This window comes from Haemaphysalis longicornis, unplaced genomic scaffold, assembly GCF_048455015.1.
Source record: "Haemaphysalis longicornis isolate Haplotype H1 unplaced genomic scaffold, Haemaphysalis longicornis Haplotype H1 scaffold_2, whole genome shotgun sequence".
Classification (NCBI taxonomy): Eukaryota; Metazoa; Arthropoda; class Arachnida; order Ixodida; family Ixodidae; genus Haemaphysalis; species Haemaphysalis longicornis.
Genome location: NW_027526295.1, coordinates 8862718 through 8887379, shown reverse-complemented (window position 1 = coordinate 8887379; position 24662 = coordinate 8862718). Strand labels below are relative to the sequence as shown.

The 24662-nt window shown below is 49.5% G+C and overlaps 1 protein-coding gene across 1 annotated transcript in view; it reads right to left on the bottom strand.

Moving 5' to 3' along the window:
* The window catches only part of Duox (dual oxidase), a 303578-nt gene that overhangs the window by 109569 nt on the left and 169347 nt on the right, over positions 1–24662 (bottom strand). The window contains exons 8-9 of the mRNA XM_077697674.1: positions 12890–12986; positions 2865–2943 (exon numbers count right to left, since the gene is read on the bottom strand). Coding sequence (XP_077553800.1) covers positions 2865–2943; positions 12890–12986 — 176 coding nt within the window. The remainder of the gene's footprint in view (positions 1–2864; positions 2944–12889; positions 12987–24662) is intronic.

Sequence of the window (24662 nt, the reverse complement as noted above, 5' to 3'; positions counted from 1 at the left end):
AAAATTTCACTTTTCTTTGTTTCCTTTTTTTGGCGCGGTATTCCGAGCTCGCGCTCAGATTTCATCTGCGATTCTGTGTACCTCGCAACGGCTTTTAACGCGTAGCATTCTTTGCCGAGTACCCCCACAGCCACGACCGTGTAACGCCCTGAATATCCTCAAAAATGCAGATATCGTGGAAGTTACACCTGTAATCGTTAGAATAGAGAGAAGGGGGTAACTGGTCGCACGAAATTTTGAAAAACTAAAAGAAAAATGAAGGGAGCTCACACGAACGCGGAATATTTGAAGGTAGCGAAGTGCACAATTGCCGCCCCTTTGCTTCTTCTTCGCTGCCGAAACGACCTGTACTCCATCATAGTTGCTATAAGTGTGAGCTTCTTTCATTTTCTTGGAAGTGATAATCATTGGAGGGACGAACGGTATGACGTGCTTCTCTCCTTCCGAGCAAGTGATTACGGCGAACGCCGGGGTCTTTTTTGGCCAGCCTTGGCCGGTCTCCCTCAGTGATTATGCTTGGCTCGAGGCCGGGCGGTCGCCGCGAGGCCCGTGCTTGGTCATTTCTTGGCATGTTAACTCCGGGCACAAAAAATTACGATTTCCTAAACAGCTTCACGGTCAATAACCAACTTATAAAAAAACAATCACAAAACACCGCAAAACGTGAAAGCCCAGCATTTCCAAAATAATGCAGATTTCGCAAAATTTACATCTGTAATAGTTGTAATATCGCAAATGCTGATTGGTCGAACGAAATATTGAAAAAATATTATAATGCAGCAATACAAAAATATAGGGAATATGGCAAACCGTATAACGCCCCGCATTTCAACAATAACGAATAATTTGCGAAAGTTTCACCCGTAATCGTAAGATTTGCGTAGACGATATAATTTGTCGAAAGGTATTTTGAAACACTAAGAAAATAACGAAAATATATAGGAAAGTACAGAAAATGGCGATCCCTGTAACGCCCTGCACAACACACAAGAAAGAAGACAAGGACAGGCGCTACTCTTCCAACAACCAGCCGACAAAAGTCACTGCACGTGATTTTCAAAACTTGACTGCATCATGTGTGACTTTTGTCGCCTGGCTTCCCTCTGTCGGTCGTAAATGCGGTGGCGGAAACCCTCCTTCAAAAAGTGAAGGGTAGTAAGCCTAGGACGATTGCGCAGCACAGAAATGGCAAGCGAACTTAAGTGGTTCCGTGCATACACAAAGTGTCGCGTAACCTGAAAAAGGTTGCGACGAGGTACGGTGTCCTTGTCGTTTTTTCTGCCCCTAGTAAGCTCGGCGAACTTTGCTCTCGCATTGCTACTAGTAGCAAAAAGAGGGCCTGTGAAAAACGACACGAGAAGCCGCTCGTCGATTGCGCTTTAGGGGGGATTTACGAAATACCCCTCACCTGAGGAAAGTCCTACATCGGCCAAACCGAGAGATGTTTGAACGACCGCCTAAGGGAGAATGCGCAAAATTTAAAGTCTAATAATGGCGCACATTTGACAGCGCATTGTGATTCCTGCACAAACTGTGAGCCACGATTTTCGGAGACTAAGATACTGGGAAAAAGCAGATATCACAAGGCCGGAGAACTGCTCGAGGCGCATCGTATAAAATTGAAGGGAAGTGACTGCGTTAGTGATACTTCGGTGGTATTGGTCAAATCTGAGGGGCGGTTTATAGATAAATACTTGCGCTGACGCTGTGGGCCCGTGTATTGTGCATGTCGAGATGTATTTATAAATGCACGTTGTTGTCGTTGCTATTAAACTCTTGGAAGTGTGGCGCCTGTTCGTGCCTTCTTTCTTGTGTGTTGTGAATTTGCGCCACTGAGTATGTTTGTAGACCGACCTAAACCAACACGCTCAGCAACACGTTCTCTTGTATGGGGTGCATTCCCCGTCAAGACCATTGCTGGCTTTTTTTAATGTACTCCTGGCATCATTTAATGTTCAAATAAATATCTTGTATCTTGTTCTGTGCTAAAAGAGACAACCGTTCTTTGCAGATACGCCAGGAAGACAGGCCGGGAAATTATTGAAGCGTTTCACATAAGGAAACTGGGAGACGAGTGTGGAAGCCAAACGTCGATAGCGCTGTGTGACAAAGTACGCATGCGTACTTAACTAGCACGTGCCACCAAGCTTCGTATTCTTAGGTTTTGTAACCCAGTTATCAGCCTGCGAGTGGCCCTTTATTTATTCTCCATGAGTTCCAAGGTAAGCTTTTGAGGGTTGACTCTGTGAGGGAAGGGGTACGAGGAAATTGGTTCGATGTGACTGCTTTGTTCTCTCTCTCTCTCTCTCTCTCTCTCTCTCTCTCTCTCTCTCTCTCTCTCTCTCTCTCTCTCTCTCTCTCTCTGTTGCAAATGTTTACATTCCGCTAGCGCATCGCGAATAAACTACATGTGCGTCAGCGCTCGTCCTGCCCGTTACCTTCGTCCACGTCTTTTGTCGCGTGGTTGTCCAGAATGACGCCATACCGACTTGCCCAGTTCAGCCGTCTGTTATACTATTTCGGTACAATTCGTAAAGCGTTAGCTGCATTAACTAATATGGCCTTCTACTGGAGGGGTTATGTTGAGTTGATGCAACTCACGCTTTATGTATTGAGAGCAGGAGGGAGTGTCTAATTCAACGGTGAACTAATTATGACAAGGAAGAAATAACCCAAAACGTGTTATTTAATGTTATTAGTATAGTTGGCCACCCGGGCATCACCTGCGCTACCGCTACTTCTTTTATAAGAAAGCGTTTTGTAGGCTTCGCCCGCTGCGGCTCTAGGATTAATGCGTGTAAAAAGAAACAAGATGAGGGTCGACTCGACGAGGAGTAAATTCGCACTGTGGGAGTGGCACTTACCTCTGACAGCCACCAGGTGGAGCACAGGCGCAGAGCTTTGAAGCCGTTCTTGGTGTCGAGGAAATGACACGAGCCATCCCTGCACGTGCGGGAGAAAATGCGTTATGGCCTCGGGCTCCGAGCAGTTCGCCTGTTGACTACGATGACACACCAGGGGGTCAAAATCAACACGGAGCCCTCCGCTATGGCGCGCCGCATCGCCTGTGTAGCGTCGGAGCGTTACACTCCACAATCAATCAACATCACCAACTACCATGCCCAGATTATCCTGATCACATTATCTTCATCCCATTTGGAGGGAACAGGAGGACGGGAACGCACGACGTTTGCACTGAGCGCGCAACGTAGCAGGCTCCAGGTGCGGGAGCAAAGCGTCGCTTGACTGGAGCGCTAGCGCGTTGTATCCCTCGGTTATGAAATTGACGGAGCCCAATTGTCAGTTCAAAGCCTTTGGCGCGCACTGCGCGAAGAAGCGGCGGCGGTGTTGTTGTTGCTGTCCGGTACATAAAACAGCCGCCACCGTGAAGATAACGGTTCCACGAGCGCCACGTCTGCCTGCGTGCTTCGGAGGTGAAACGTCATTGCTTCCCCTGTCGATGCTTATAATTTACTGCTACACCATGCTTCCGCCTCTTTCGTCCCTTCGTCTGTAGTGGTTACCAGGCCGCACTCACAGGCGGTGAGGGTAACCAATCCGACGGGCCGCTGCCAGCCCAGCGCGTGCACCCCTGACGTCACGTGGCGTCACGGCTGAAGGCCCCACGCCAGCTGCGGAGCAGTATGATTCTGGAGAAGCTGAGGAGCGCAGTGTCGCCAGCCTGCCTGCCCAAATGAGTGATGCCAAAGTGCAAAAACAACAACAAAGAAAAGAGAAATACCCAAACACGAAGTAAGTGTAAAGAAGTATTTAAAGTGTCTCCAGGGGAAGCAAATATGCCTTCGCCGTCAAAGCACACAGGCAGACTTAAGTGCTCCGAGCAAATTTCGTATGTTACTGCTGCATTCTTCCAAAATCAGCGAAAAGAAACCCATGCCGCGGGGTTGTTAATTTTGAGCCAGAATATAAAAAGAACGCTAGAATTAGCTCCCGACGGGCTTGCTGTCCTCATTCTTCACTACAGTGCGCTGTCATAAGCTGAACATTACCCTGGCTTCGATGTGATTGGGTGTGATTGGCTTGCAAGCTGTTCGCCAGTTTTTGCACTCGAAGCTAATTTCTGCACTCGCTGAAAACTAAAGAATTTACGCTGAAATCACCAGCGATATTTCGAATGGTTGTAACTTTAATCACAAAAATTCCATCAGATTTGTCCATTTGTCCAGCATATTTGTCCAGCATACTTCAGGCACTAAACTCACCGAATCCATGCCCCCAAAATATGGGCTTGTAAAATGCAACCATACAATATATAAATCCCTGCTGTATTTAGGAGTCCATAAGGAGTCGATAAAGACCTAAACACAAAATTGGCGGAGCATGTGCACGCTTCGATGCAAAAGTTGTCTTCTGCGGCTCTGCCGCACCTGCCACCGAACTGCTTTTCCTCTTTTTCCCGTGTACACCTGTCACGCTGCAGCATTCCTGTCTCTGCCTTCTCGAGATAAACACAACGGAGGTTTGCTATATTCCGTTCCATTTTCCCGTGTGCACACTGCTGCGGCGCCATCTATTCTAAAAATCCAAAAGCCTTGCGTTGAACTTTTCGGCTGTTGGCTCGCTACTGTAACAAAAGCCCCAAATAGATGCCGCCGCAGCAGTGCGAACCCCGGAAAATTGAACTGAATGTACCAAACCACCGTTCTGTTTATCTCGAGAAGGCCGAGACAACATTCGAACTGCTGCGGCACCATCATCTATTTGGGCACTTCGTTACGGTTGCGAGCCAACAGCCGAAAACTCCAACGCGAGGCTTTTGGATTTTTAGTAAAGTACTATTTTTGATGCGTTCTTTCCTGTTTGCTCAAGCAAACATTGCCCCCGCGTCCATGTTTATTTTAAAAAAAAAACACTGCTAACACCATTTATGTTAAAATTTCTTGCCTCAAATATGCGTAATGTTTTCTTTTTGATGAAGAATGGTGACACTATGAAGTATGCTACCAAATTTAGTAGTTTGGAAATTCTTGCGCCTATAATCGTCTCGTTCAAGAGTTCTGGTAAGTTTCAACTAAGCGGTTGAATTAACGGACGGACGGACGGACAGACAGACGGACAAAAAAAGTCGCCCAAATAATACCATTGGCTGTAACAAAACTGGCGCAGCCTACAGTGGTGGTGCAAGACTGGAGAAACAGCGGAGTTGGTGGTCGCTCTGTATTCTTCGGAGGCCAGGCTGTTGCACCTCACATGGATTTCCGAACTTGCCGGTGAAAGTTCTCTGCGACTGGCAGGCTGCCCGGATCGTTTTGTCAGCAGGCTTTCACATGTCTCCCTAAGCGGACGGGCTTCTCGAACTCGGCGCCTGTGTTCCCCACCTCAGGCGCCAACGTACGTGAACTGGAGAGGCTAAGACACGTGGGAGATCGCTGGGCTGAGTGTTCTCGAAGGTCGAGCTGGACGGTCCTGACGAGGCGCACGCTTATGTGCGCTTGGTATTTTTTCTTGGTCTTTTGTTTTGGTAACGCTGGACGGCGGACCAAAAGAAAGCATGGCCAGGATTTCGGGACACGGCGTCGAGTTTCGAAAAACTGACACCACGTGGCGTCGCGACCTGAAGACACAATTCCTTCTCTCTTGTTCTCTCCCCCGCGGTGCGAGAAGCAGGGCCTTCACACAGGGTCTAGCCGCTCGCGACGGTTTCCCAAACAGGCCAGCCTTTCGCCTTTGAAATTCGCCGAACCAGGAAGGAAAAAAAAAAGCAAGAGGGGAGCCCTCACAAAACGACCCCGCATGGGCTGCGGTTCCCCCGTGTGCCTCGCTAAGCTAAGGTGCCTCGATGCGCCCCCGCTCTGCGGGCGCGCATCGAGGCACCCTACCCGTATGGACGGGGAGGGCTCGCCCCGCTCGGACGCCTGCTTTTTTCGTGGCGCTCGTGCCGCATTTCTCACTCGAAGGAAAGAGCCCGGTAAAATTTTCTTTCGACTTGTGAAACAATGTGCGTTAGTACGTATCGAGCAGGCTCGGGTCAACTGCAGCGTCGCTAATGAGTTAACTTTTGCCAGTGTCGTCTTGTCGTCTGCTACGGACGCATCGTCTGCTCACCGCGCCGCTCGACCAGCCCGGTGTCCTGGCTATTTCACGGAATAAAACGTGTTGTTGGGGGACGTCGGTTCCGAAAGCCTTTCAGGTCCCATGGGTCACCTTTTCGACATTAAGGGGTCATCTGTTCAATTTGTCACAGGGCATTTTTATTTCCTTCCGCTTGCATGATACTTGTTCGCACTTGGCACATCCCGAACTTTTTTTTTTTTTTTGCTGTTGAACAACTTGCACAAATTGCGTTGGTACATTGATTCGTACATTAGAATTAATCAGGTGTCTGATATGTGGGCGTCTTTTGAAGACGCATGCAATTAAACGAAACGAGCTTTTCTTTTTCTGCTCGCTTTTAATTTCTACGCGCGAACATTCACACCCGAATTCAGGAAAATTATTTTTCCTATGCTAATATCTGTATTGACAAATAATTTGTATCTGTAATAATATCTGTATTGACAAATAACCACCGGCTAGTGTGCGACATGATCAGTGAACAATATTCTTGGACTAGCGCTCTTACGTGAAACGCCCTGTCCGTCATACTACCTGAAATGGGGTATGCTACCGTACTGTAAGTAGTATTTTTATTTACAGTACGTTCCCCGGGTATGTGCCGAGTCATAGTCACGAGGAGAAGATAAGAAATTGGCTGCGTATCTGGTTGCTTCGCTGCAAATGTATACCATAGCCTTCGGCCGCCCCCGCCTCGTAACATCCTCCCCTCTCCCCCTCACGCTGTTCTTCTCCCCCTGCCTCCCCCATAATTAATGCAATTGAAGTTTGATGAATTAGATTTAATTTTCCCTCGTTTTCTTGGTTCGCGCGCCACCTGTTGGGACCTTTTCTTTCAATTGTTCTTGGAACAGCGCCTCACAAACCTCACCCCGCCTGGGTTCCTGGCTTCTCTACCTACGCTTCCAAGAGCTGCTGAGGTATTCGTGAACAAGTGCCACTCCCTAACCAAAGCTGATCTGCACCACCTCAATTGGTTTTGCCCCAAATTAACTCGCTATAGAAATTTCTCTGCCCCCACCAACGATCCCGCGATAGCCATAGACCCTCACTCCGTGGGCACTCCCATCCTTCACAAGATTGCTGTATTCGCAGTCACAAGCGGTCTAGCACGAGCTGTATAGAACGGCCGGTCTGCTCCCCTTCCTTACCCATTCCTTTGATCCTATTCCCCCAACAGGCCTAGGGCCAGCCTTGCCCCAAATAAAGGTTTCTCTCTCTCACTCTTGAGGAGACATCTTTCTTTTATTATATTTACTTTTATCTGGCCTGTTTTTGACACCGTCTTTTACCGCATTTTTATTAAAACCAATCGCACGTCTATTTTTGAATAAAAGAACGCTGCTGCGGCCAGTTATGCACTAATGTTTTGCCTCAATTATGCCTAATGCTTTTTTAAAGACGATAGTCTTTCTTGGGCTACTTAAACGCGATTGATTGATTGGTATATCTTTATTTGGCGAGCATGAAGCGCAGATGTTAGGGCGCCCGCCCGGTGGACGGCACCGATTCAGCCACCGGTTCAAAAGTTATAAATATTATTAAACAAGACGCTTATATACGCAAAACCGTTCCAAACTTCTAAAACTGCCAAGATTTGTCATACACGTCCCAATAATATGGCGCGAAGTACATTATGGCCCCAGGTACATTTGAGGCAAAATGTAAGCACATAACCGGGATTACGCGCGTTCTTTTAAATAAGCATAGACATGGCCTTGGTTTTCACGATAGCAATTTAAAAAAGAGGCGTTAAAACAATGGTTTGACCAAAAAATACGAAAAGAAGCTGGCGTCCGAGCCTCGAGCTCGAGCGCAACCCTAAGCCGAATAGTAGCAAAGGTTCCAACAGATGGCGTGCGAGCTCTGCAGCGCGGGAAAAGTGGATATAATTTAGCTAACCTCCATCGCGTCAGACGCGCGAGGAGTGTGAGAGGGGGGAGGAGAATGTATGAGACGGCAGGGGCTGCAGAAGACTATCGCCTTTCGACGACATTTGCAGCGAAGCGAGCAGATACGCGGCCAAGTTTTTCTTCTGAACAATATTGACACGTAGAAATATATGCACTCCGCCAGGTTCAGTAGCTTGGGACGGTTTTGCCTATATATACTCCTTGTTCCAGCATTGTTTCATGTTTGGCCCAGCGGCTGAATCGAGTGACAGACGGACAGATAGACAGACAGAAAAGAAAAAAGGACGATTGAGAGTGCACGTTCGGCAACTGGACACTAATGCTTTCTCAATCACTGTATCATAAAAAAGTGCTTAGGTGTCCTCGGAATTTACACCTAGGAAAGAGAGCTGCAATTATTGTGTGTGGCACCGAAGGGTGCACAGAAAAGGCACAGTTCAGAAGCTTGGTGCGCAAGCTTAGCAATAGACGTCTTTTTTTGGAAGTGCCTACGTTTGAGCAAGTTTTATTTGTTACAAGTCTTAATGAAAACCGTTTCTTCAGCTCATTTACACAAAGTTTCATGAACGACAGCATAAAGCTTTAAGAGCTGCATAATTTGTCCCTTTCGACGTCAGTGTAACATTATATGTGCCGTAACATCATTAAATATCTCTTTTTGCGCAGATGCAAGGCGCCACACAAGGCGGCAAGAAGCTGCTCTTTTTGTGACTTTCTGAACCCTCGCCCGCGCCCCTAGAAAAAAATAAGATACATAATAATTGGTATTGCCTAAAGGAGTTATTAAATAAAGCTCTAAAAAATCTCAAATTCTGACCGAAAACTTTCAAAGCATAAACACAAACGATGCAATCAGTGCGTAGACAGTCATCCATAACCTAATACCTACGCAAATAATAAGTTGCCGAAAGTTTCACACAAATAAGCACACAAATCCGTTCGCAGAAAAGTTGGCGTACGAAAATGTCGGTGCACCGGAATGCTTGCACCGTAACATCCCGCATTGAAATGTTCCAGTACATCGAAATGTCCTAGACCCGTCTAAAATGGGCCGTTCATAGGCGTCTAAATAGTAGTAACTTGGAATCCCAAACATCAATGCTCAACATTGGGGTTAATTTCAGGTGCAGCACTACCATTGCGTTCGTATAATTCACGACACTTTAACTGTAACAGTGTGCTGTAAATGTATAATTGCTTCCATTTCGGTTAAGCGCCATTGACTTTTTCACGTATATGCATGCTTCTTACGGCGTCGTTTATACTTTTTATAACCGTTTTTAACGCATATCAGTTTTTAACTGGTGCTGTTCTGATGGAAGCGCCTTGGAAGCAGTGGAGCGCGGCCACAATTTTAATATTTACAATTAATAAAATATCAAACACATTCTCTAGAGCGCACACAAGAATGAGAAAATTCGCAAAGCTTAAAGGCAACAAATATTGAACAAAAAGCTGCGGGAAAAAAACTGCGAAACTACGGCAATATACTGGGAATTTTTCAAAAGGATGAAAAACAATTAATTAAACTTGAACACACCTCTAATTAATATATTCCCTCTGGTAAAAAGCGTTTAAATAGCATTGGGATGAATGGTACATAAATTGAATAAAATAACAATTTAAACGAAAAAAACCAACGAACATTGGTGAATCTATAAACCGGCATTCGAGAAAACGATTTTTGATAAAACGGACGCCGCTTCGATATAATAGCGTTAAAAAAGCGGCGCTCGTTCAGCTCTTGGCAACCCCCCTTGCGCCACAATTTCAGTCTCAGAAACTTGAAGAAAGTGCTTTATTTTTATTTATTTACTATTTATTTCATACTTCCAGCCTGAGTGCCAGGCCTTAGACATGTGTGGGAATAGATATATACAGTAACAAGGACGGCATGATTACCTGTATACATAAGAAAAACACAATACAGCAAAAGAAGAGAAAACGCTAAACAGATTACAAATACATTCATACTAATCCGTATGTAAAAAAAGACAAAATGGCATACCTGCGCGCAAACATATACGTTTTACACCATTTAACGCATCACTGCAGGAAACCGTGCGGATAACTTATTTTCACATTTGACACCGTACTAACATAGCGTTATTTGCCACCTCAGAAAAAAGAAAGAAAACGAAGAAGCAAAAACTGTACACAGTAGCGCGTGTGGACACGTCGTAGGTCCTTCAGGCACAGTTCTTGTGCTGGAAAGTCTTCCCCCCCCTCACCCCCTCCCCCCCCCCCCCCCCCCGCGCGAAAAAACCAGGGGAGCACGCTTTGTTTGCTCTGCGCAATCTAAAAATGAGGAGGGGGGACAGTCAAGTCAGCCAAACCTTTTCAGTGGCAGCAATTATCTCCCCCACTTCCTTGGGATAAACCAGGGGAGCAGGCCTTGTTCGTCCTCGTGCACACTACCGACTGCCTCTTTGTTACTCTCAGCGACAACAGATGGGAACCCTCCCTGGTTCCGCTGAGGAGAGGCGAGTGTTCGGGTGGAGACGGTCCTCCTCTCCACTCCTTCCAGGAAAAAGGAGGGGGACGGGGGCGCCACGTAGCGTCAGTTTTTCGAAGTTTGTGGCGATACGCCTCACCCCGGGCATGAAAAGTGTTGCAGGGAACCTACACAAACAACGTTGCAAAAAATCTACAATAACAGGTTTGTAGCCCACAACCTGAAGTACTCAAACCCGGGAGTCGTTTTTTCTATCTGTTTTCTGAGCGCCACAATTTTGTGTTAACTAGTGCGGAACGACCTGAAATCCAGCCTGTTCTCATAGGCCGCATCAGAAAAATTTTAGACGGCCCGGGAACCTCGTGAGTTAGTCGTACAAGCCCAATATTTTGCCACGGCATGCCGCTAGAGCCGTGCTACGGATATCCCGGAGTCGATTTTTCTAGCTGTCTTCGTTATTAAACGGCGGCCGTTTCTTTTTTCTGCCCCATTCAGTTACGCCCCGGACGGGCGAAGCGCCGGGAGAGGGGCGCAGTCAGGTTTCCGCGGCGCGTGTCCCTCAATCCTGGGGATGTGTTCGCGTGGAAGCTGTGAACAGTGAACAGTGTAACCCTTAGTTGTTCATCTTTGGACGGTACGTTTTAACGGCACGGTCCCCGAAATTTGTTAGCTGATATCTTGAGACCAGGCTGTAGGGACGCGTTCAGGGTTTGTAGTTGGACGAGTTGGTACATCATGGGTACGACACAGGCACTGTTTCGTCTTTTCTTCCCTTTACGCCGTGTCTCGCGCTGTTTCATTAAATAAAAGCGTTCAAAATATTCCGCGAGCAGTGCAAGAGGGCGAAAATTTGTGCCAATTTCTATTGAATAAAGTGCCGCTTTCGCTTTTAAGTTGTTTTTTGAGGAGCTCCTGACAAATTTGCCTTAGCATAAAACATGCGAGCCACTCATATGCCTGTACACATTTTGCACGCACACTCCGTCTGCCTGGAATAGTGTTACTTTCTGGTGCTGGTCCTCTCCAACCTGTTTGCACGCAACACGAAAACAGACGACGAGCTAAGCAGACGACTAACAAGCGTGTGAGTGACGTGCGGGCACCCCTTTTTCCCACAATATTCTCACAGTGTATGCGCATTAGCATCCCGAGGATAGGCGCGGCTGCCAGTACCTAGTGAAAACCTGAAGGAAAGGAAGCTCGTCTTTCCGTCTGCTGACGACATTTGCAATATGTGGCTCCCCTGCACGTGGCATAGTTGAGCACCCGTCCGTCATCTTGAGCTGCGAATTCGTGCAGGAAAGCCACCTGTCGCGCAAGTAGGAGCCGACGAGCCAGTGGCGGAGACTGCGCGCGCATTCGTCGACTGCGGCGGCGGCAGGTGCTGGGAATTACTATACTGGCGCCGGCGCGTGGAAAACCGACGCCCAACTCTCTCCGATTCACGTTGCCTGTCAGAAAACTCAACGCGTTCTGCGTTCCAAACATGGTCAAGGTGTGGGGAGGTTCCAAGGACGGGTGTGGTGCGGGCTCCCCGTTTTTATGGCGAGTGCGCAAGCCCGTCCAGAACTGTGAGCGGTGGAGTGCGCAGTCGTGTTCCATTTCGTCCGGCGCGTGGCACGGCTCGCGCACAAGAAAGGCATTCATGGGACTGCCGAACCCGCGAACTAGCCCAACTCGCCACCCCACTAGCGAATATCACACAGCACGAAGCTAGACCAAGGATGAAACACACGCTTGACTTCAATTCTTTGTATGCCGAAAAAAACAACGAAACACGCGTACACGTTCATGAAACAACACAAGATAAACGGGGAAGAATACTTTAGATAAAAAAAGAAGAAAAACGCCGCATTTACCACACTTTCTCTAATCGCCACTGCACAATTGAAAACACAAGCACAGCGTGTCTCGCATCACAGGATAGACACGCGCACATATACAAAGTCCTGCGAACACGCAACGCGGAAGCCAGCCATCTCAGCCGTTCATCTGTACAGCAGTAGCAGTAGTAGTAGTAAACTTCATTCACAACAAAGGGGGAGGTAGAGAAGGTAGAGTTAAGGGTGGTATCCTATTTCCAGGACTCCAGTGGCCAAAACCCCTAACTTGGCTCTTTCCAGCAGCTCTCGCTGACTGGAGAGGTTCGAGCTGGACAGTGTCACTTCCCAGGACTCTATTGATGCGTAGTATTTATTCTGCTGCCATATGGTTGAGCAGTTCCATACAGTGTGAAAAAGGTCTGCCTTCCGATGACATTTATGGCATCCTTCGCTTTACTTATCTGGAAACATAAGTGCTAATCTGGACTTATGTGGGTAAGTATTAGTCTGGATTTTCCCAAAATTTTTGGCCTCCTCCGCATCTAGTGGAAGGTGAGGTGTCCGCATTGTTTAAGTTGATTTGCCTAGAAAACCAGTGTGCCACTAGAGATCAGTTCACTCACCTGCGGTAGATGCCCGGTGGTATAGATGTGTGCGGAAATCGGAAGGCGGCCGCTTGGAACTCATGGCTGATTCCGGGGTGCACGTCCGGCTTGTAGCCTGCACAAAACAGTAATTCTCAAGAAGTGCACAGTTTTTCTTGAACAAGGAATCTCAAGCAGAAAACAGCTTTCCGCATACGAGCTTTCAAAAAGGCTGACCGTTTTTTCCTCTTGCAGCTTTATTATGTTTGTATTTTGCTTTCGTTCACAGCCATTTTTATGACGGCATTGTCTCATGGGGCAACACATACTCTTCTCACGTTGCATCTGTGTATTCGCATTATAACATTTAGTTCCTGTCGCTCATCTGCCTCAGGGCTAGTGCGTCAGAAAGCGCTATTTCACTATAACTTAGGAATGTTTTTTTTTTTTTACAAATTGCTGCATTGCAACCTTTCATATAGCCTTATTGATGTCACTATGTTGCGCGGCAAAAGCGCCACTAGGTTTTCAAGCAATAACAATTTCTTACTACCGACTGTTCACGATAATTGCGGGAAGAAACCCACTTGTTTTGTAGCTGTCACATTTTGGAATAATTTGCCAATGGCTATTAAATCATCCCCGTCCCTAACTTGCTTTTAAAAAATTTCAGAGAATTTCTCCCTGTTCTACATGTACGTAGTAAAGGAAGCAGGGTCGGAGGACAGGGAGAAAAGTACCTCTGAATCGGCGCAAACATCTCACTTTGATTCCGCGTCGTTGTGAGTTGCAGCGCTCTGTGACTGCGGAAATTCAAACATGCGACTCCTTCAGCTTCGGGTTACAAACGCAGTCACCGAGATGACTGAGGCACATTTGACAGCTCTAAAATACTGCTCCGACGACGCTTCAGATTATCCATGTTCTCCAATTCGTGAGCCTGTCCTCCCCTTCTCTGCCCTGCACGCCATCCCTCCATCGCGAACCACGCACCCCGACCACCACTCTCACTGTTGGGCCCACCGCCCTCGCTAGATCAACCGCTGTTTGAACCGCACTTCACCTACTCACACCTTGCTCTACACTGATGCGTCTCCTAGAACTCCTACCGCTGTCGATGTTGTGATCATCCGGAATCTGACCGCACTAAGGAAGGATCGGATCTCGCTATCCAGTGATCCCGCTATTTTAAGTGCTCGCCTTGTGGGCTCGCCTTCTCGTCTTAGTGTGCTCGCCTTGTCGTCTTAGCTGGTTAACGGTCGATGCGACTGCCGTAATCATACGGCGCAGCGAGAAAGCGGACCCAAGTAGAGCCATCTGAACCAGCGTCAGGGAGTCACGCGGAGGCTTGGAAAACCACGCGGTGTAAATTGTCCTAAACGTTGAAACCTCGTGAACCGCTGGCGCTTGTCATACATCTCCCCGTTTTTTAGCGCAAAAAAAACCGCAGGTACATTTCAGGCAAAATCTGTGTATATAACCGGCAGCCCACGCGTTCATTTCGTTAGGAACACTCGTTGGCTTGATTTTTAAGATAGCAAGCGAAAAAAATTCCCCCGCATTTCCCCGAGGGGGAGAATGTGAAAGTGCGAATGCACGGTTGTCGGCCCGCTTGCGGCGCTTGCGCTCGGCCCCCGCAGCCCACCGCCTCGCCGCCTTCTCTTCCATCTCTTCCATCGGGTTTGTAGTATCACGTGTACACCACGCAGTTATCAAGCCGCTATAACGCCGCTGAGTCGCCAACGCACGCCGCTGACGACGTAGTTTGAATGCGTTAAAGATATAAGGCGCGTCAACACTGATATCACCGTCGCGTCCGTGGCTTGATCGGTAGTCCGCGGATCGCAAAGTCCGAGGATCGAAACCTGGCGCCGGATGCTGTTTCTTTATAGAGGAGCACTGCGGCCGCCGACGCCGCCGCCGGCGGTGGATGGTTTGGGGTCGCTTATAAAGTGTATTCACACTTAAAAGCAGCCACGCAAGAAAGAAATGGCGGTTCGAAATCACGCAGAAAGGCTCCAGCCATGCAAGAATAAAATCGCGCCTTCGAAATGCCGCTGAAAGGCTCGTGCCGCGCAAGAGAAAAATGGCGCATTACAAATGCCGCAGAAAGGCTCCAGCCGCACAAGAAAAAAAATGGCGTGTTCGAAATGACGCCAAACAGCTCCAGCGTACGAAATTAAAGCAAGCGCAAAAGAACAGAACTCCCGCTGGCGCAGTTTTGGGCAGGGGCGGGCGAGCACTGCGGAAGCGGGAAATTTGAAATGCGTCAATTGGGTGGCAGCAGTGAGCGGATGACGGCGCTGCAGCCTATTGTGGCGAATCACTGCTCTGCACTTCCGGCAGCTTTCCCATTGAGTGAAACGGGTTTAATTTTTTTGAACGGACCATCAAGACTGCTATTCCTTTGATCACATGCACCTTTCTGCGCTAACGCAGTCCACATCCGCATGGACTGAGTTGCTGCCTGTCGTCGATTCTTCTCTAATCTCCACACCCTATGCATTGTCCACTCAACACTCGGCCCCGAGATATGGTTCTGGTCTGGATTCCTGTGCACGCTGGCATTGTGGGTAACGAACGCGCTCAGAATTCACCTTCCAGACTACATGGGATGCTGCCGCTGAGCCCACGCCTTGAGAAACTCATTGCGCGGAAATTTTCTACACGTCCGGGTTTCCCGACAGGCATTCCGGCCCACCTGAATACCACGACAGTGGTAGTAGTAGTAGTAGTAGTAGTAGTAGTAGTAGTAGTAGTAGTAGAAAACCTTTACTCTGCGCAGCATGGCGTCGAACGAGAAAGAGGAGTAGGGAGATCCGCTTGCATACAGTACGGACCCGCTTGGATAAAACAGCAAGACAAGGGCGTCTGATTTTGTCCCTTCTGGAGGACGAGATGGCACACGCGGGACGCCGAGGATTCCGCAGACTGGCTGACCTCGAGTCCCTCGGACGTACGGAGGGGGTAGATTGACTCTGGACATAGCAGAGACATACCCAACACTATGGGCTGAGGCGTCCGGAGCTTCGAACAGTTCACTTTTAAGAGGAGAATCAGTGGTGTTACAAGGCCTGCACACATACAATTCCCTCACCCTGCCCTATGCCATTGACAAAACCCAAAAAGATACCAGGACACATGTAAACGATGCGCATTATCAGCTGTTTCATTCACACACATGGTTCGGACCTGTAATCCCAGACCCCAGTCGATCAAGCTCCGATTTGGCATGAGTAATTATGAGCATTGAAAGGTTGTGCTGCTCAGTTGTATCTTCGAAACACAACTTGGGGTTGTCCAGTTGGCGGAAGACGCCGTCAAATACCACAGACTCCTGCCTGTCGTCTGTCGAAGCGCACACCCGGAACCTCCCTATCAGGTGTTTATCCTCAGCAAATATGACCAATCAAGTTTTCTCCCTTCACCTCTTCCTCCTCTAGGGGGTGGCCAGAAGTGCTTGAACCACGGCGGCGCATTCAGCCACACGAACATGTTGGATTTGCACATCCGGGCAGAACTTAGCAGCGCAGTTTCTCTTTTTCCGTCTTAACTTATTTCTAAGCGGACACTAGCAAAGCGCGTGTTCCGTATCCGCCCTGCCTCAACAAACTTTGCGTTCGTCCCGGTATAGTCCTGGGTAGGGACGGTTAATTTGAGTCCACGGGGTTGGGAAAGTGTTAGTCTGTAAACATCTACTACACAACTGGCTATCAATTGGCTCTCCTTACGTTGTTTACTTTTACTCCTAAAGGGGGAGGCTCTCGGCCATGTGAGAAGAGGGGAGATGTAGCCTGAGTTCATATTGTTGGGCACTGAGTTATGGGTCTCAAGAGGGATTCACTGTAAACTTCGGCGATCCATGCTAGAGGTGTATTGCCCGAAGTGTCTAGTATGCCATAGAGAGCTACGTCGAGCGTATGAGACCACTTTAATCGAAATCAACTATCGCGAGTAGAGAATAGCTATAGAGTGGTTTGTTCAAGGTGGAGAAATGGTTCGACGTATTCAATGTAATGAACGATCCGATCATTAATATTCTCGTATTGGTGGAGAACAACTAATAAGTAGTGGATGGCGTTTACCAGTAGGGTGGTAGAGGTGGGTTAGGTGTTCTACTGAAGGGGTGTAACGCCGATTTTAGGCGGGCCAGTTTCGGCGACCCACATATTTCTGCGATTAACAGCACGAAAGAACGGGACAACAGAGGAGTAGACTAACACAGCGCTTCCGATAAAGTAATCGGCTCGGTGGCAACATCAGTTGTTTCATTACCCGTAGTGGTCAATTACGTCTCCGTACCTGCCCGATCATTGAACCCAGTGCGCGCAAATGATGGTAAGTCGATTGTGATGGTAAGTCGAAATGATTATATGCAATCTTCCTAATAAACTTCAAACTTCCAACTTCAAACTTCATCTGGGTTGGTTCCCCTCGAGACAAGTCGTGCACAATGTTATTTCCTGGAAAGCCGGAGTGGGCCGGCGCCCGAAACGATTCAGGCCCCTGTGAATCAGTTTCCGCGTAAGCCGGCCAGCAGAATTCGGAGAGCTTATGCTGATACGCAGCCCTTGGCGAAATTTAGGTTGACCGACTTAGACTCACTTAGTATGATTTTGTACTTGGGGGACTTTATGTCCCTCGTGGGGGGTATGCGCCATCAGCATCATCACCGTGTAAATAAGCGCGCAATTAGCGATGTCATCCGGCTACCGGTCAGCAATGCCCATGAGCCCCGCTGCCTGTTTCCTCTTGCCTGTGCCTAAACCAGTGTGCCCGAGCGCGCTGGAATCATGGCCCACCGAAATCGAACTGGGACGACCGAACCCACCCGTGCGGACAGCGATGCTAAAACTGGCGCACCGCCCGTATTCCTCGATGGTCACAAAACTACCCAGGATTGACCTATAACATGCGTTGGCATTGCCGTTGCAAACACGACGAACAGCGACCGCACTTCGTACCTCCACGCTCACACAAGCTTCAATGTCCTCTCGTGCACCACCCTTGATACCTTGTCTTCCGCGACCGAGTGCCACGTTGGTAAGCTTGGCGCTCTTCGTTGGTGGGGGTACCGCTTCGGTTCGGATTTCATGAGAATTCTAACCGATAATGACAGAATATCATCTTCGCCGCGTCGCCACCCATAGGAGCTGAAAAATAACTTGGCGAATCTGCATGAAACCAGAAAGAATCTTATCAAATTGCATTTCGCCATTTTAGACTTGACCGAAGATGAAATTGGGGGGAAGATTTGGGAAGCAGATCGCAAAACGCATTCTTTTTTAGAGCAAATGCTTATTTCAGCAATATATTACAGTGCCTAAGGAACAAGATACCAACTAAATGGTTTCCACATCTGTTTCGAACATGGCTGTCTTGGCGTAACATCCAGAGAGTTCTTGTACTCGTGTCTAATGCTGTCAAACAAGAAGGCGAGAACTTGTCGTCGACTATGGAGTGTGGGGAAACGAAAGCCGCACTTGTCGAATCGAAAGTGGCGCGAGCTCCCTAAGAACCACGCATTGAGCCCCTCCCGTGTATTTCCTCTTCGTTCCAGACTTCAGGAAGAGCAAATCCTTGCCCGAACTTCAAAACGTATTAATGAGTGCGTAGAACTACCCGCCGGCTCTTGTTGCATTTCAAGAAACCGTGATATGCGGGGAGTCGGATCACAAAGTCACTGTTACTTCTGGGCAGAACTCACCTTCGAGAAAGCTCCGTCGGCCTGGAATCCCCCTCCCGTGCAACAAGTTGTGTAAACACCGTTGCGCAGCGGAAATTAATTCGAAGTGCCAAACACAGTACACCGCCGATACATCAGATTACGAACGCCGGCCACAACGGACCGTACCAGAAGGTGCATGACTATGAGGAAATCCTGGAAGGCCATATTTGCTGGAAGCGTGCATCGTCAAAAGCTGCAGTTCTGGACAGACACAAGTACCGACCGTCTGTCCTTCGTGGCATGGTTGCGAAGCTCGGCCCTTGTATAGCTGCTATGAAGGTTGAGGCACGGCTAAAAGACAGGAGGAAGTATAAATGTTTACTGTACGAGCGCTGGTACGAGCGCTTCTGTTAGGGCAACTGCCCGTCCTTAGTCCGGGAGAAAAAACGAGAAATCCCACGGGTGTTCTGTGGCCTTTACCGACTTGGGAAGAAACTCAGATAGACTGCGAGCTAATTTTTTTTGCTTCCCGCAACGCTCTTTTCGTGGGCGGGAATAAAAAGTGTGACTATCCAGTTCGATCCCACGAGCGACCGTTTGTACAACGAAACGCCATCACTAGTGCGAACGGGCCTGCACATGTGCATCGACGCCAGAATTATTCTTTGCTTGCAGCTACTGAACCACCGTACTGGAAACGTACCCGGAACCCGACAAACGTTTTCAGGGTTTCTACATGCAAAACGACTCTGCGCACTTTCCATCGACACGTAGAGGATCCATAAGTGCAAGACGGAGCAGCGCACCGCGAAAAGAGGTCCGAGACGCGCTAGGAGCGGTGCAGCAGCACGCACCAATACGGGGAACCGAGCTTGCGGTCAAGTTTTTTGTGAAACTGCCGGTCGCTAGCCATGTTACAAAAAAGCGCGTACTGATTAGAGGTCACCCACGACAAACTGCAACGCCCAAACATAATCGTGATGGTACGCAAACATAAGAGTTGTCGGCAAGTTCGGCGTGTTACGAAGTTTCCACCCCACCGCTGGCAACCAGTTGTTACATTCAGGAAGGCGTCCCGGCACCGGGTGGCGTCGCCTCCGTCATGTGAGGTAGCGTGGTGAAGAGCGGACAGCAAACGCTGCTGCCTTGGTGACAACGACAAGCAGACGAATGCAAACTTAACTGGTTTACGGCGTAGCCAGTGATGAGCCGAAGCAAGAGAAGAACAATGCCCTACCGGGCGAGGTTACAGAACAGGTATCGAGCAGAGTGACAGCATTGATTTGCTGCTCCAAAATGAACGATCTTCCGAGCTAGGGGCACCGTATTTATGCCCAAAGCGCTTACGGTCAAAGCAACTTTCCCAGTGCTGTTGCACACGGCGCGAACATAGTGCAGACACACACAAAGCTCTTTCCAGAGTTCGTGAAGGGTCGGTAGTAGAAGCGCTCGGTGAGTCTGAGAGGGAGTAGGCGAGGAGGTCTCGACTGCGGCGTCCGCGTCGCCGGGCCTCAAGTTGCCGGGTCTGTAGACGCCAAAGTTTGAGTCACGCTGACAGTGAAGAGATTTTGCGCCGGCCATTCTGCAGCATGTCCGAGGCAGGCTTGCCCTCGCAAAACTTTGCAGGACGCGCGAACATGGTTGCGGCACGCAGAATCGTAACAGCCGTCAGCACGTTCTGTGTCATCGTGCGGTTTGTGCCTGTGCTTGTTTGAAGAACACGTGAACTGCGGCGGCGGTAGTAAGTAGTATCGCACGCAGGGGTATCCGCCGTCACCACCATCACGTTTAAATAACCATGGCATTAAACATGTTAACCCGACACTGGTCAGCCATGACCTTGAGCTCTGCTACGTGTCTTCCCTTACCGGAACATGGCATTCTGCCATTTCGAGGGCAATGACCGCCAGCCTCACGGCCTACCCCCCCCCCCCCCCCCACCCCCCAACGTCCCGTGACGTCATGAGGATAGTGCCGGAAGTTCCTGACGCGCCCCGTCAATTCGCTACCGCAACAGTCCTGGCGTGATGATAGTCGCAACCAGCGGCGTTCCCGCAGCCTACGTCCTGGGACGAGGGCCGTATTAAGGGGGGGGGGGGGGTGGCTACGGGGGCTTCAGCCCCGGGCCCCCAGCTGTCAAGGGCCCTGCTCGATCATATGAAAAAAAAATATTTTGAGTGCTCACTGCCCGCATTGAAAGTTGAAGGTAGGAGCTGCAACCGAATCTGACTAACTCGTGACAGGTGGGGAGGAGTGGGGGGCCCCTGACGTTATGGTTGACGACATTCGAGTCCATTCCAATTTGATTAAGTTATTCCTACTCCTCTTCCTTGTTTTCCCGAGCTTTATGAGATGACGTCTTGGACCAAAAGTCGTGGGTACACAGCTTGACCGGGCCTAAGAAGCCCCATGAAAAAGGCCCCGAGCTCGGCTCCGGTCTTTTTCGGCACAGGTCATTTCGGTGGTCTTTTCCGTACACGTACATCTAAGTACGCGGACGTTTCGGCGCGCGCACGTTTTGGTATAAGAAAGTGCCAGACATGCGAATAATGAAATAATGTCTGAAGAACATTTTACTGTTTAAGCCTGAGGGACGTTATGTGTAATCATTGACAACTTAAGCACTGCCCTATGGGCTCATACACAGTTTCTGCCAGAAATTTCGATGTATAGCGCTTGACAAGGAAGTTCAATGCGATGACGACCCATTCAATAAAGCTAGTGGATTAGTTAATCGCATAAGCGTGACTGATATCGACTCGATATTTCTCGCTGAATGGTCAGCGTATATGGTTATTTAAAAGCTCAAAGGTAGTGTAGGCCACTCGCAGGGTCGTTGGGCTTCAGCGCGAGCCTCTGTGCTGTAGCCTCTGGAGGCTGTCTGAGCAACAAGCGTTACGGAAGCTAAATGTCCGTGCGACTCCATTCGTCGCGTCTCTAGGCACCACTCCGCGTGGACGCAGACGCCGCCCGGCCAGCCCGACCCTAGCGGCTCCGTTTGAGCTGGGGAATCAGCAGGCCCAGACGGTGTGAAGAACTCGGGAGGGGACGCCAAACAACGCAACAACAACGGCTGTTGCTGTTCCCTTTCGGGTTGAGGAAAGCTGTGTCCATTTAAAAACGCATTCTGCGTGCGGCCCCTTCGATGCCTTCTTGAAAACGCACCTCCGCTGCAAGTCGGGGACTGCAAGCTGTTTGTCCCCGTGGGCGCTTTTCGCTTTGGAATGAGCCGGCGGACGGCGCGGACCAAAGGGCTGCCCGCAGATCTGATCCCGCTTGGGAACGGCGGAAGAAGGAGAGGAACCCCCGAAGGAGCGCGGGAAAACAGTGGATGCGGCAGACGTGTTGAGGACTCGAAAACGAGAGGTCCACCCATACTCGCCTCCGTCGTAGACCGCGAATCTAGACGGGAAGCTTACGACCGAACAATGACCCGTCCAATCGACAACGAACTACTGACTGCTGGAACCGTTGCGCGGCACCGACGGGAGCAGCAGCGCGGGGGTGAGCAGAGATATTCTATCCCTATTAAACTGTTGTCTGATGCCATCTCTCGTGCTCACCTGTCGATCTCCAACCCAAAGGGGACCCGTAATGTGAACAGATTGCCGACTAGCAAGACCATCACAGCTGCGCAACAGGAGTTCATCGCCGTTGAAAGTTCGATGGCCATGCGCAAACCCAAGCACAAATCGGACCGCTCCCCAGCCCAAAAAGCGACATTTTTTCTGCTTATCGTCTTTGTGGTAATCGTGCTGCGATAGAAAGGTTGCGTTGCGCAACATATCTGCGCCCCCCCCCCCCCTCATTCCCGCCAACATCTTTCGAAGGCGGCGCGTGTTCTAAGCGCCACGTGCTTTGTCGTCCGCGCGGGTAACCTGCAGGATTTTGGCGCGTAAGCCGTGGCGGCTAACCGTTTGGCAGATGTATGTGAGTGACAGCTGCCTGCACGGACTTTGAGCCCTCCCATAACTGCAAGTGGAGAACTTTACAATAACACTAAAGCCTTACAGGCCTAATAAAATATGCTTCTTGTAAGAAAATACTCTTCGGTACCATGGCGTGTGCAGGCCAACACGGCGCTTCGATTAATTGTGAATCTGTGATGTACCGGCAATCAAACCATGCTAACTTTTACGCCTCATAAAATCGGTTATATAATACTAGACGTCAAGCCAAGAAATTAGTTTCCGAAACGCGTAAAATTATGTATAATTTATCACTGATCAGAGAGCATAACATGGGCTTCGAAAATTTGCGCATAATAAGTGGAATCATTATGATCGTCATTGTCATCACCTTAATCATCATCATCATTAGGGCCCCAAGGACGCAGTAGTTCGGGTCCCAAAGTTTCCTAATCCGGCACTGCCTCGGACATTTAGCAGTTTTAGAATTGGGGAAGCCGGCGTTGGGTGCGCGCAAGAAGTTAGGGGATCAAACGCAAGGCGCTCGCGCGCGGCCAGTTTTATTAGAGGGGCGTCCCCTACTGCCAGTAGCCGGCTTGCGTTGCACGGGTCGGCTCGGGTGATGGGAACTTTACGCTTAGCATCATGTCGGATATTCGATCACCGCTATCTCTGAAACGGCGAATGACAATCGGTAACACAATTTTTCACCACACTATAATCCCCTTTCTCGCATGTGGAGCATTCTTTTAGCCATAATTGCCTTAACCTGTTTCGATGCTTCCGCGTAGGTACCACCATGTTTCGGCCACTCAGGGCGTCGCGCGCCGCAGTGGCCGGTCGTACCGCCGAACCTCCGTGACCGGTCAGCGTAGGCTTAGCGTCGCGGTAGATATCTGATCGCCGCTTTTAAACTAGGCTGTGATAACAATCCCTAGCACAAGTTTTCACCACACTAGCATCTACTTTCTTGCATGTGGACTCCTTTTGAGCGACCAGATTGCTTCGGAAGAGCAGAAACAGACTGTTGCTACCGTGGTCTGCGCCGGTTGGAGCCGCTTAGTGGGCCGAGCGGGCAGGCACGGCCGACGTGTGCGCGGAGTGTTTACGAAGGCAGAAAACGCTTCGCGATTGCCTGCTTTATCCATTTCTTGCGAACGACGCGCGGAATCTACAAATTCAGCTCAGCGACCGTCGTAGTTGATCGGGTGGATCGAGAAACGAGCCGCCGGTTTCGTTTCAGCTATGGTCACGCGCAGTCTCGCTAGCTGCGAGAGCGGCGCGAGAACGCAAGGTCCAGCTTTGGGGCGCCCGCTATTTCGGCAAAATAACGTGCGCGCTAGCGCACACCGCCAACCCCAAGGACAGTTTGGCTTTGTGCGCATACGCAGTACGGCGCCCCAGGACGCTTGGGGAGCCCAGAGCCCCCTATTCTAAAACTCCCTATTAGCCCTCTCGTGTGCGGTGCGCGCGTTGTTAGCAGGGTGCCTGTTTTTTAATAGCGGCGCGACCTAAATCCATATCCTCACCTGGCGTGAAAAGTTCGCAATTGATATTCAAAGCATCTAAGATTTGCCGCGGGGTCAGGCTCTTGGAGAACCTTTCCTGCTTAGAAGTGCTGCCAGCTTCAATCGGCTCTACAGGGATGTTGTGCAACCTGATCGCTCCGAAATTTTTGTTAGATATGGTGACGGGTATGCCTGACGTGTATTTGAAGGCTTTTCTCACCCTGACACGTATTGTTCTTTTCGTCAAATTAAGGACGTTCAAGAAAGGGTCCGCATAGGCCACGCGGCTCGCGACGACCGTTTGGAGGAGTCCGATCTTTCATCCTGCGGCGCCGAATGGCGTAGCGCGAAACGAGACGGGTGGTCTTTTTAGCCTCGTCTACTTTTACGCCGTCCCACTTCAACATGAGACGAGTGATCTGAAAAAAGTCTTTTATGCGCCCTTGTGGTCTTTACGTCGCATAGCGTGGATTCGCCGTCCCAGGACCCTGATCGGGATGAGCTGCCCCTGCTCTCGTCAGGTTGGATTTTCGGTTTTGCTCAAAGTGGAAGCCGTCAGAAATGGAAAGCAAGAATTTGCATTAATTAATGGGCTGCAGACACCGTTATCCGCTCACTGCTACCACCCACAACGCTCTTCTCCGCCCTGTCTCACTTCTCTCCTCCCTGCAATTCAAATTTCCCGCCTGCGCAGTGCTCGCGCGGCCCCTGCCTGAAACTACTCCCGC